This window comes from Sparus aurata, chromosome 3 (assembly GCF_900880675.1).
Source record: "Sparus aurata chromosome 3, fSpaAur1.1, whole genome shotgun sequence".
In the NCBI taxonomy this organism is placed as follows: domain Eukaryota; kingdom Metazoa; phylum Chordata; class Actinopteri; order Spariformes; family Sparidae; genus Sparus; species Sparus aurata.
This window is the reverse complement of record NC_044189.1, coordinates 22,525,976-22,537,449: the sequence shown is the minus strand read 5'-3', so window position 1 is coordinate 22,537,449 and position 11,474 is coordinate 22,525,976. Positions and strand designations below refer to the sequence as shown.

Sequence of the window (11,474 nt, the reverse complement as noted above, 5' to 3'; positions counted from 1 at the left end):
CTTTAAAACATGTTTGTTTTTTTTCTCAAATGCTTCATAATAGAACATGTAAGGCACGTGTTACAGTAAAGAAACATACAGTATATACAGGCTGGTGAGTCGGTGGACACAGATGGGATTACTGAACGGGCCAACTGGGCAGAAGGGTCAGGGGCCCCTGGGCCGGAGCATCCGTTTTAAGTGACTGATTCTCTTTTTTCTTTTGTGAAAATTAATTAAACAAACGATTAAGAGACACGGAACAACCACAGAGAGAGACATAGAGCAAACACAAAAAGTGCTTAACGTCAACAAAGGGACACAAAATTAATAAAGGCACAAAATATCTTCACAGGTACATAAAACCACGACGAAGAGGCACAAAACTACAAGCAGAGACAACTAAAAGAGACGCAAAAAAACTGCAGAGAGAGGCAATCGAACTAGAGCGATTAAACTATAAGGGATGCAGAACAACTGCTATGAGACACTTCAGTCTGGTTCTGCTCCTCTGGAGGAGAAGTGTATTTTACACGTTTGTGCCCAGGGGCCCATTGTCTCATAATCTGTCCCCGGGTGGACGACATCATTTAAATCATTTTCTGATACAACACAATGATAACCACAGGATACAACTTCTTTGAAAAGCAATTTAATTCAGTCTTAAGTTGAACATTTCCCTTGGGTTAGCTTGTGAGAAACATTAGCCAGACCACGACTCATAGTTTAAAAAAAATGTTAATTAAACGACAGAGATGGTAAGAGATGGTGGTGATTTAAAACTCCATAGACCTCCAGATATAAAAATAAAATATAAAAACCCCAAAATACAGTAACATGTAGCATTACAAGTGCCGTTTGTGATGCTTTTCAGAATATTTTCTTTGTCTTTACGCGATTGTGCGGGCCTGGTGGCCATGCCCAGCGTTCTGCATTACAGTACCTTCAGTGAATGGGCTCAAATATTGCTAATATTTCCTCGAACGAGAGCTGACAGATGGCTATTACATTTACTTTGGAATACAAAATGAAATGAGATGCTTTAAAAAGGTAGCATTTTCCAAAAAGACCGGAGTTAAAATGGCATGAAATGGTTACAAAAACCATGATGCTTTCTTGTGTAAACACAATTTTCTTAAATAATTTGTCTTTAACCGAACACATTATTCCATTTTGAAAGCTTATACACCTTAGAAAAATATCCCTTTGACGTTTGTTGTTGCTTCGTATGCATGAAAAAGAAGTGGCTAACCATGCGTGTGCCTTTCTAAATCGTTTGAAAAAGTATAAAAAAAAAGCCACTATATATAAATATAAATATATACAAAACAGTCAATCCATCAAAGAGGGTATGAATGCAAGTTTCTGACATCTGTTGCTACAGCACTGAAATACATGTCTCTGGGTATTCTCTTACAAGTCAAATTCAAATATGTATCACACCATAAGCACTGACAGGAGATTAGAAATGCATGGGATGCTCTCTGAATGTGATTCTGTGTGAAAGGAAAAAAGATACGAGAGGTGGAAGCAAAGTGCTACAATAATTGTGTGTCCGCTCTTCCTAGAGATTTAAGCAAAGGAAATGAAAAAAAAAAAAAAAAACGAAGCAGAAGAGGCCAGCATTAATAAAGGAGAAGAAAATACAGGTTGTGATTCTTGTCACCTCCCCCTGGGTTGACTGAAAATGTACAAAAGGAATGGAACCGAAAAAAAAAAAAAGAGACAAGACCAAAATAAGAGGCAGTAATATTGCAATGAATTGGCATTCATAGCGAAAAAGACTGACGCAATAAAAAGTGCTGCTGCCGGTGCGTCTGTGCAAGCCTCATTCCAGCGGGGCCCTTAGAAAGAAATTGTGGATTATCGCTGACAACTACAGTAGAAATAAGTGAGAATAAATCCATACAACCGAACAACAAAGGAGCTTCTTGTTTTCATCCTGTGATCAGATTTAATAACTTTGGGTCACGGTCTTTGGCTTCATGTTTTCTGTAGTTTCTTTGCTTCAGTCCCCTCTGTCCCTCTACCAGGGGCCTTTGACAGGTCCCTTGGGGCTGTATTCTACTTGATGGCTCATACAGTCTCCAGGATTACATCGGCCATCATGTCCCTTTGAACCAGGCTGCCCAGGAGATCCTGGGATACCGGGAACACCCTGTTGGCCAACAGGACCTGGGGGTCCCATCTTACCGTAGCCTGGAGGGCCTGGGACACCTGAAGGCAGAAAAGAAGTAGGTGAATGCAATGACTGTGGCATTGTCACTGAACTGGTACTAAAGAGGTGCGATACGTGATAAATGGTCACCAGGAATTCATCCTGACAAATAGGGGCAACGTAACACAAAAGGAGCTACTAATAGCTTATAAATATATTCTTTTTATCCATCAATGTAGCTGTTAGCTTGTTAGCTCAGTTAGCCATGCAGCTAGCCAGACTGTCAGGGGCATGTTGGTTTTAACACATCTAGCACAGGAGCTGTGGACGTCTGGGAGAAAGAGTTATTTTAGGCTCAGTGCTAGCTAGTTAGCACGCTAACTTCAGTAGATATCTCACAATACAGAGACGTCCAAATTGTTATTTTCTTCATATTTTGTTGATCATTTTAGTGCATTTTTGAATGTTGAAATCAAAATTATTACATATTGCAGCTCTATCCCTCCTTGGGCAATATCCAAAAAGATAAACAAAACACTTTCAGAGGCAGAATTAAATCAACTTCATTATATAAACTTAATTTTAGTTCTCGCCGAGAGCCAGACGAGAACCTGATCCTGCTCCTTCTATTACATATTAAGCCTCAGTAAGCAGCATATTAGCATAGCTCAGCTCACAGGAAAAACAGACCAGAAGATGTAATTTACAACCTTTAAGTTTCTGATTGGATTAAACAAACATGGCATGATGTTTACTTAATGATCTTAAAGACACTGGTATTGTTTTTTTATAGTTAGGTATATCTTTTTTCTCCTGTTCAGTCTTTACTATACAGGCATTCGAGAGGTATCAATCTTCTCATCTAATTCTTTGGAAAGAAAAGGCAAGAATAGTATTTCTCCATATCATTTCTGTCAAAAAACGTAGAATACAAACCATATAATAAAGTTGCCATTGATGTACTGCCGCACCAATACAATATGGATGAAGGACTTGGGTAATGTGATTTAAACACCAGTAGAAAAGTAAACCAGCCACCAGTGGACAATCTCTAATAGAGGATGTTATTACCATGAACATTATCTGGGACATGGGGGAAACATTAAGCAAATATTACAATTCTATTTTAATCATCGGATGGGAGCACAGTTGCTTTAAACCAAAACTGCCTCCCATCCCAAAAGGAAAAAAAACCCCAGATAAAATAAACTGCAGATGCTACGTCGCTAATTTAGCCAAGGCTATCTGACTAACTTGTGATGATTAAAGATTAACAGATGTTGATTTGGATGGTGCGAATTAGCCTGGTAATTTTAATCAAGGCAATTCAAGAATGATGAAACGTTACTTTCATAAAGCTAGCAATTTAGTAATCAAAAGCCAATGCAAACTTTTTAGTAATTAGCGTTATTTATAAAGATTTCTGCCATAGGGTTCTTGGATTTAGTGTGGCTTGCTATTGTGCATAAAGCATTTTGGATGCGTAGTGAAGGATTGCTGCAGATGGAAATTAAAAACAAAATAAGACAACAGAAGGGATTTACAGTAACTGCAATTCCAATTCCAATGTTTTAGTGTCTGCATAGTCAGTCAAGTCGATTCAATCTATATTGTTTAATGTGCCAACAATTGCTAACTATTGCTAATTATTGCATTTGCTAAAGGCTTTCCCTTGTTACTGATGATCAGCTCAAACCAAACCTGGTGGCTGCCACTGCACTACTTACTGATCCATGGACCAGTGTGGTACTTTACCTGGTGCTCCAGGAGGTCCGACATCTCCCATCTCTCCAATACCCTTGTCTCCTTTTTCTCCCTGTGGTCCTCGTGGTCCTACAGGCAGAGAGACACACATTGACCAGTTGACAGTTTAACAGTTCACAGTTAGATAGTGACGACACTGTCATCACTGTCATGATGCTTTAAAGATTATTGCTGACAAGGCTTACCTGGGGGTCCTTGGCCTCCTGGCCGGCCTTGTCTACCGATCTGTCCCGGGAGCCCAGGGGCACCTGGGTTCCCGGGTACACCTGCCACTCCGTCTTTCCCTGGGGGCCCAGGCCGACCTGGGGATGCCGCCATCTCTACTGGCATCTGCATGCGAGTCATGTAGTAGGACATTCTCTCTGGGGAGGCGAAACATGTGATAAGAGAAACACAGACATGGAACAGAGATGTGCATGTGAAGAGAAAATGTTGCTTTAGTCTACAAAATGCAGTATTACACAATGATCATTCAATATGCATATGCATCCAGAGAATAGCACATGCACTCACCATCGAAGATCTTGATGACCTGCTGGCGGATGAAGTTCTTGATTTCATCATAATTGACTACAGCCTGTTTAAGGACAGAGAAACAAAGAGGGAAAACAAAAGGGCAAACATTAATTAAAGTAGATAATGAAAAAATTCATTATTTAGAAGAACAGATGGAGCCAGTGAGCGCCGTTGGCCACTATACTGTGTGCCATCACCTCCCCTCACAACCAAGCTGGATACTGCATGAGTAGAGCTGACTAAAAGTTAAAGCTACAGTGTAATGAAACTCAATCTCACATCATTTCCTGGTGACCCTGGAGTTCCTGGGAGCCCTGCGGGGCCCTCTTGGCCAGGGTTTCCCCTCTCTCCTCTGGGTCCGACTGGGCCAATCATGGGCTGTGAATCTTTGCCGTGGTAACCTCCACCACCAGGAGGCCCCGGTCTACCTCTCTCCCCTGCAGGACCCCTCTGGCCTGGGGCCCCTGGCTCACCCTGGGAAACAGACACATACACAGGTATTATTTGTAGACAAAAGACAAATGTCAGTAACGATACTTGTTGCTTAGAGAGCGGATAAAAAAGGTTAAGTTTTGCTTGAATAATTGGCATTTTCCGCTTTTATCACTTCTTTAACTCGCTGTTATACTTGCTACTCTGATGTTTCCCTGGAAGTTATACCAACAGGTGACCCAATGAAACGCATCGTTAACTGCAATAAAATTCCAGATTTCTCTGGATTACATTGTTTATAATGTCAGTACCTAACTCAACAAAATATACTAGTTAAGTCTGAATCAGTTTTGGACATTTCATTGCATAAATGTTAAATGTAATCTTCAAATATGAAGCTAAAGCTATAGGACGTTAGCTTAGCTTAAATAAAGACTACATTGAAACGGAGCTGGAAATATAAAACAAGTTGTGACTACCTTTTACAGCTGCTATTTTTGACGCTAAGCTAATAGTCTCCTAGCTTTCTTCTCCTCAAGAGGAATGATAGCGGTATCATTCCTCTTCCTTTTCTGTTTCCATGTATTGCAGATTTTGAGGCGCATGTCAAGATTAATCCCATCCCCATTCCAGACGAGGGAAGCAGCCGCAGCAGCCTCATGGACAGCTTTTGGCTGCATCTATATCTATTTCCACACAACCCACCGTTCGGGTTGTTTAAATACACTCAAAAAAAACAGCCTCGCTGCATTAGCGACAGTGATTTATCGAGGACAAAGCAGCCCATAATGGACGTCTAATGTTTACACGTCACCGACAGACAAGCGGCTCTTGAAAAAGAGAGGAGGGAGAAGAATAGAGGAGTCCGTTCTTGTCTTTCTCCGCTGTTCTCCTCTTCTGTGCAGCTAAAACCCTGACAATGCCATCCTGTCAGCGTGACAAATAGCCTCATCTAGCATCTCCCCTCATGCTTAATAGCATTATCCCAGAGGCAGAGAATAACTTTATCACTGTATCCACCTACAGTACTGTAAGCCTGTGTCTAAGGAGAGATCCAACAGGCTCTGCGGCTACAGAGGGCTAGCAGGCGGCCGGCTTGAGAGGGGTGAAGCGAGGTGAGGAGGAGGGAGGGCGTTGGTGGGTGGGTCGGAGAGTTAGTGAACTGATGACTGTGTTAAGTGCGGGTGCTGAGAGGGCAGAAATGGAGAGAGCAAGTGTGTTCAGCACCACTTGCCTCAGTCTCCCTGAGCTAAAGGGAACAGAAAGAGGGGGCAATGCGCCGAAATCAGACGGTCTGCAGAGGTAATGGATGATTGATGCTCTGCCCGGTGAGACGCACTAACATAATATAGTGTACCACCCTGAGTCAACTCTTACTTTTTGACCTGGCGTCCCGCTGTCCCCCTGCAGACCTGCGGCTCCCTGTCAAAACAAAGAGAGAAATATCCATCAGAGGAATGAATTATACACATCGCCACATCCATCGCTCTCCATTACTCTTTAATGGGGACAAACACCACACTCAGACATTACTCACATCTTTACCAGCAGCACCGTCACTCCCCGGCTCGCCCTTAAAGACAAAGTCAAAGCAGGAGAAGAAAAGGTTAAGTGAGATATATCGGTGCGGTCGCAGCCTGAATGACGTTTCATTTCATGTTTGTGGTTTCAGAGTGCACATTTGGAAGTCAACAAAGGTTGAGAGGTACTAACCATGGGCCCTGGGTGCCCCGGTGGTCCAGGGGCTCCTCCCATCCCTGGGAGACCTCTATCACCAGCTTGGCCCTTATCTCCTTTTATACCCTACAGACAGAAGATGGAAACATCAGATTATCCTTTATTGTTTGCACTCACAAGTTATTAATGGATCAGATATTCATAATTCTCCTGGTATTAGTGTGTTTTTTGCAGATAAAGTAAAATAACAATCTGAATCTGCAAGGAAATGTGTGACTTCAGCTATAAAGTACATATTGTAGAGTAAAATAAACAATGTTTTGCCCCCGAAGTGTAGCAAAGTGGAAGTATAAAGGAGCAGAACATGGAAATACTTTAGTGAAGCACGACTACCTTTGTGCTTAAAAACAGTTCTACAGCACAAATATCTGTTCTTGGCCCCCTTAATTTGTAACAATCGGTATCGGTATCTGCACCTGCACCTGCATGAAAAAAACATATTGGTTGATCCATAAAATTAAGATACCATATCCTGTATCTAATTATATATATATATATATATATATATATATATATTTTTTTTTTTAAGATTTAATAATTTACTCATAACTCGTAATTCTCATAATTCATGCAAGTATTGTTTGTCACACTCAGTGCTCAGTATTTACTGTTTTTTATTCTTATCTCCAACAAGCATTTGGCGACAAACACAAACCATTACTCCCTGGTGAACTAATCAGCTTTCCAGATTTAATATTGCCACCGCTTTCCTGTTTATTAAAAGTATGATGGAGCTCAGAGCATTTTTTCTTACCACTCCTGATGGACCAGGCGGTCCTGGTGGTCCAGCTGGACCCGTAGAACCCTAAAGCAGAAAGTCAACACTTCAGGTTTAACACATTAACATACTACAATAGCAACAGATCGTATGCGCATGAGGTGAAAAGGGCAGTGAACTTACAACGTGGCCAGAGGGTCCAGGTCGTCCCTGAGGTCCTGGGATGCCGGGATCGCCCTGAAAAAGTCACAGATTGACCTTTAGAGATCTCCAGGCTTACAGTGACTATGATATATATGCACACTTGCTTCAGGCTTGAATGCAAATGATGAATGTGCTCTTATATTTATCCAAATCAACTTGGGGTAACCATGGAAAAGCAAAATACTCACATCATGACCTGGCCTGCCTGATGATCCGGGCGGACCTGAAGGTCCAGCTTCACCCTGAAGGTAACAAAAGGTAATAGAGGAAACATGAGTATAATGCATCACTCTCTTGCTAGTGGAGACTGAAAACAACAAGACAACACAGTACTAAAACCCGCACTCAAGTCCTGACACTTTTCATAATTATCAGTTTGATTAAACAACTTGGTCTAATGCACAAGCAACATACAGCAACCGTAATTTGACAAACAGACAGAGATAGTTTGACGGTAAAGCAATGAGTTGTTGGCTAACCTTCTGTCCAGGGAAGCCAACATGGCCAGTTTTCCCTTTGAATCCCTGAGGAGAGACATCAAAGAGAATGAGATTGGTACAGTATCAAAATTCACAAAGTCGAGGCTGCCAAAGAACGGGCAGACGTGTCTTTGAAATCCTGAACACCTGCTCTCGGGTAGAACACAAACTGAGATACAGAGTATGAGTGAGGGAAATAAAAGGGAATGAGAGGTGGTTACTGGTTGCCTCGCTGACGCTGACAACAGTGTGTGAAAATCACTATCTCTGCTGTGTTGATATACAAGACAGAGAGTAAGAGAGATCTTAGAAGATGATAGAAGGCTTAGAGGTTCCAATTAGGGTCAAATCACCAGCGATATCTGCAACATTAATAAGACTTATTAATGCACACACACAGACACACACGGCACACACACACACATAAATACATATATAAAATTCTAAACACATGCATTAATTTTGAATTCAAAATGCAAATCACAATCCCAAGAGCAGAAAATATTCATCCATCTCTCCATAAAGAGCATTAGATAGGCTTCAGTGAGGAAGGTTTGTCATGCATGCTCTTTTGCATACTAGTTTGCCATTTGTGAAACTGAAGGTGAGCCATGGTGATGCAATTCTAATGCACTGTGTAAAAAGAGTGCCTTCCAGATTTTAACTACCGAAACAAGCTTCTGTTGGTGGAAAGTGACAAGGGCATGGTGCATGTGAATGTGAATGTTTTGGAGGAGCACAGAAGTACATTTATCTTACAATAACTCCACAGTAGATGCACTTAGACTTTGTGCTTATTGCTAACACATCATTGTGTCCAATTTAGCATGCTAGCATCTGTTAATTAGCACCCAACACAAAGTACTTCTGTGGACGACGGAATGTCATTAATTTTTCAGGTGTTTGGTCATAAACCAACGTCCTGGACAAATTAAAAATCTGATGATGGCACCAGAGGAAACGTCCAGGGATCAGTAAGTTGTTACAATGAATCCTGAGGGGGACATGAATGTCTGTACCAAACGGAAATCCATCCGATAGTTGCTGAGACAATTTATGCAAAGCCACAACTGTGAACCTCACGGCGGTGCTAGAGGTAAAGTCAGGGGATCACCAAATTCATTACAATACATCATCCAGCCAACATTAACATCTGTGCAAGAATGTGTGCCAGTCCCTCAGTTACGGTGGGATCTTTTAGACTGGATAACTGAAAACTTTTACCTGCTGGCGGCATCATAATAACTGTCAGGGGGATCACCAAAGTGCTTATGACACATCTTCTAGTGACCACGGGTATCTGTGCCAGATTTCATGGCAACCAATTCAACAGTTCTGGACATTTTAGGGAAATGTAATTATGGTGCCATGGGAAAAGTGGGGTATAATCAAAGTGTTAAGTCTTCATCCTAAGGGGACCATTAATGTAGGTACGACATTTCGTGCCAATGCATCTGGTACATCATGAGATAATTCACTGGTTAAGTGAAAACCTGCTGGTGAAGAAAAGTCAGGGTATAAGGAATGTCTGGATGAAACATCCTCTGGGGACCATGAAAATCTGCACCAAAATTAATGGCAATCCAAACAATTGTAAGGGAAAAGAGGGGAACATTAAAGTGATCAGTATTTAACCTCAGTGGACAATGAATGTATGTACAATATTTTGAGTTATATTTCCATGCAGTTAAAGCTGAGCTACTTAACTGGTGAAGTGAAAACCTGCTGGTCAAGGACATTCAGGGGATCAATACGGTCAGTATAACACACCCTATGGGGACCATGAATGTCCACACCAAATTGTATGTCAATCCATTCAAAAGTTGAAGACCTTTTAGGGAAAGTCAAAACTCTCAATCAGATTATGGCCAAGTATAGTGAAAGTGGGGACTATTAGTCTGTAAGATTAGAACAATACATCATCTGCGGACCAAGCACATTGGTACACATTTTCATAGCAACTCAACCAATAGTTATTGAGATATTTTCAGTCCAGTCAAACGTTGATGATGAACTGAACAACCTAACGATGACCATGCTGAAAAAAATCTCTATTTATAATTTTACAAAACAGATGCAAGTGCAAACATACATTTTATTACACAGTATTACATTTTTGGATTGCATCAGCTATTTGGGATACATACAGTAGGCTGTACTTCTCATGCCTTATTTATGTTGTTTTCCCACAATGGATACATAGAGAATCAGAGTGGGTCATGTAGATGTCAGAGGTTATACTCACTGGGATTCCTCGTGGTCCTGCTGGACCTGGAGGGCCTGCTTCTCCCTGAGAACGAAAAAACAGCCAGCGCCAAAGGTCAACTATTATATGCTTGTCTTAAACTGCACTATATAACATCTCTTCAGTATGCGTTTGGACATTCAGCTTGTGTGTGAGCATGCCAACCATGTGATGCATGTGCGTTACTCACCCGCAACCCTGGTTTCCCATCTTTTCCATCCAATCCTTCGATACCAGGGGGGCCCTTTAATTGCAAATACACAGTGTGATACAGCGTAATGTTTATATTGGAATGGGTGACACATAGATAATATGCAGAAATATAACATGCAAATACCATCAACCCTGGGGAGCCTGGCGAGCCTGGGGGTCCAGTTGGTCCCTGAGAGCCTTGAGTGCCATCGTTACCCTTTGAAAGCAGTGATTTTCAGTACAGCAAATGAGAACTTTGGATGCTAATTAGAAACATTTAAAGGTGTGACTGGTACTCACTCTTTCACCCTTGAGCCCAGTTTGCCCATCTCTTCCAGTTTTGCCAGAAATGCCTGGTGGACCCTACAAACCCAAACAGAAACAAACAATGCCACCACAACTATTTCAAAGACAGTAATTCATCAAAAGAATATTAAAGGTAGGCATTAGCTATTCTGATTGATGATCAGCTCTCTCAGAGAGAACAGGTTGTTTTGTCTGCAACAAGGTCACTGTCCCGAGACAGTACATCTTTCTTAACTTTATATTATAGCTTATATTATCCATATTGGATAAAGTGTAATATTGTATGGGAAAATAGGTTTCAGACTTATCTGTACAAAATATTGCTGCTGCAGAAACAGTTTATTAGATTGGCAACTTTTTTTCAAAGTTGTTGTACCAAGTGCAGCCCACGTCCTTTTTTAAATTGCAGTTGTTGACTATTTTTTGACATCAAGTGGGATATAAGGCTACACATTAACCTTATCATTTTCGATATGGTGTTGTTGACGATCCCATAATACCCAACTAGAGAGGCTAAGAATCTTTGTATTGACCATCCCGTGGTCTGATTTGTATCACATTTATTGTGAAACGTTATGTAGCATTTTAACCTTAAAATAACAGCTTCATAATTGTGTTGAGGGTACGGTGTCCTGTAACAGGGTGAATGGTGTTAGTCTCTGTCACTCCGCCCCTCCTCACTCCGTTTCTGCACTGTGTAACCTCAGTGAGAGGGTCGGATCACGGTGCTACATACATGCTTAC

At 41.3% G+C, this 11,474-nt stretch overlaps 1 protein-coding gene across 3 annotated transcripts in view; it reads right to left on the bottom strand.

Moving 5' to 3' along the window:
- Window positions 1–615: 615 nt before the first annotated feature.
- Window positions 616–11,474, bottom strand: part of col16a1 (collagen, type XVI, alpha 1) — a 75,177-nt gene continuing 64,318 nt past the window's right edge. For all 3 annotated transcript variants that reach the window (XM_030411442.1, XM_030411444.1, XM_030411443.1), the window contains 16 exons: window positions 10,725–10,787; window positions 10,570–10,641; window positions 10,423–10,476; window positions 10,233–10,277; window positions 7,988–8,032; window positions 7,697–7,750; window positions 7,488–7,541; window positions 7,341–7,391; window positions 6,563–6,652; window positions 6,387–6,422; window positions 6,227–6,271; window positions 4,697–4,891; window positions 4,415–4,478; window positions 4,087–4,263; window positions 3,893–3,970; window positions 616–2,196 (listed from right to left, as the gene is read on the bottom strand). In XM_030411442.1, coding sequence (XP_030267302.1) covers window positions 2,006–2,196; window positions 3,893–3,970; window positions 4,087–4,263; window positions 4,415–4,478; window positions 4,697–4,891; window positions 6,227–6,271; window positions 6,387–6,422; window positions 6,563–6,652; window positions 7,341–7,391; window positions 7,488–7,541; window positions 7,697–7,750; window positions 7,988–8,032; window positions 10,233–10,277; window positions 10,423–10,476; window positions 10,570–10,641; window positions 10,725–10,787 — 1,314 coding nt within the window. In that variant the 3' untranslated portion in view covers window positions 616–2,005. The remainder of the gene's footprint in view (window positions 2,197–3,892; window positions 3,971–4,086; window positions 4,264–4,414; window positions 4,479–4,696; window positions 4,892–6,226; window positions 6,272–6,386; window positions 6,423–6,562; window positions 6,653–7,340; window positions 7,392–7,487; window positions 7,542–7,696; window positions 7,751–7,987; window positions 8,033–10,232; window positions 10,278–10,422; window positions 10,477–10,569; window positions 10,642–10,724; window positions 10,788–11,474) is intronic.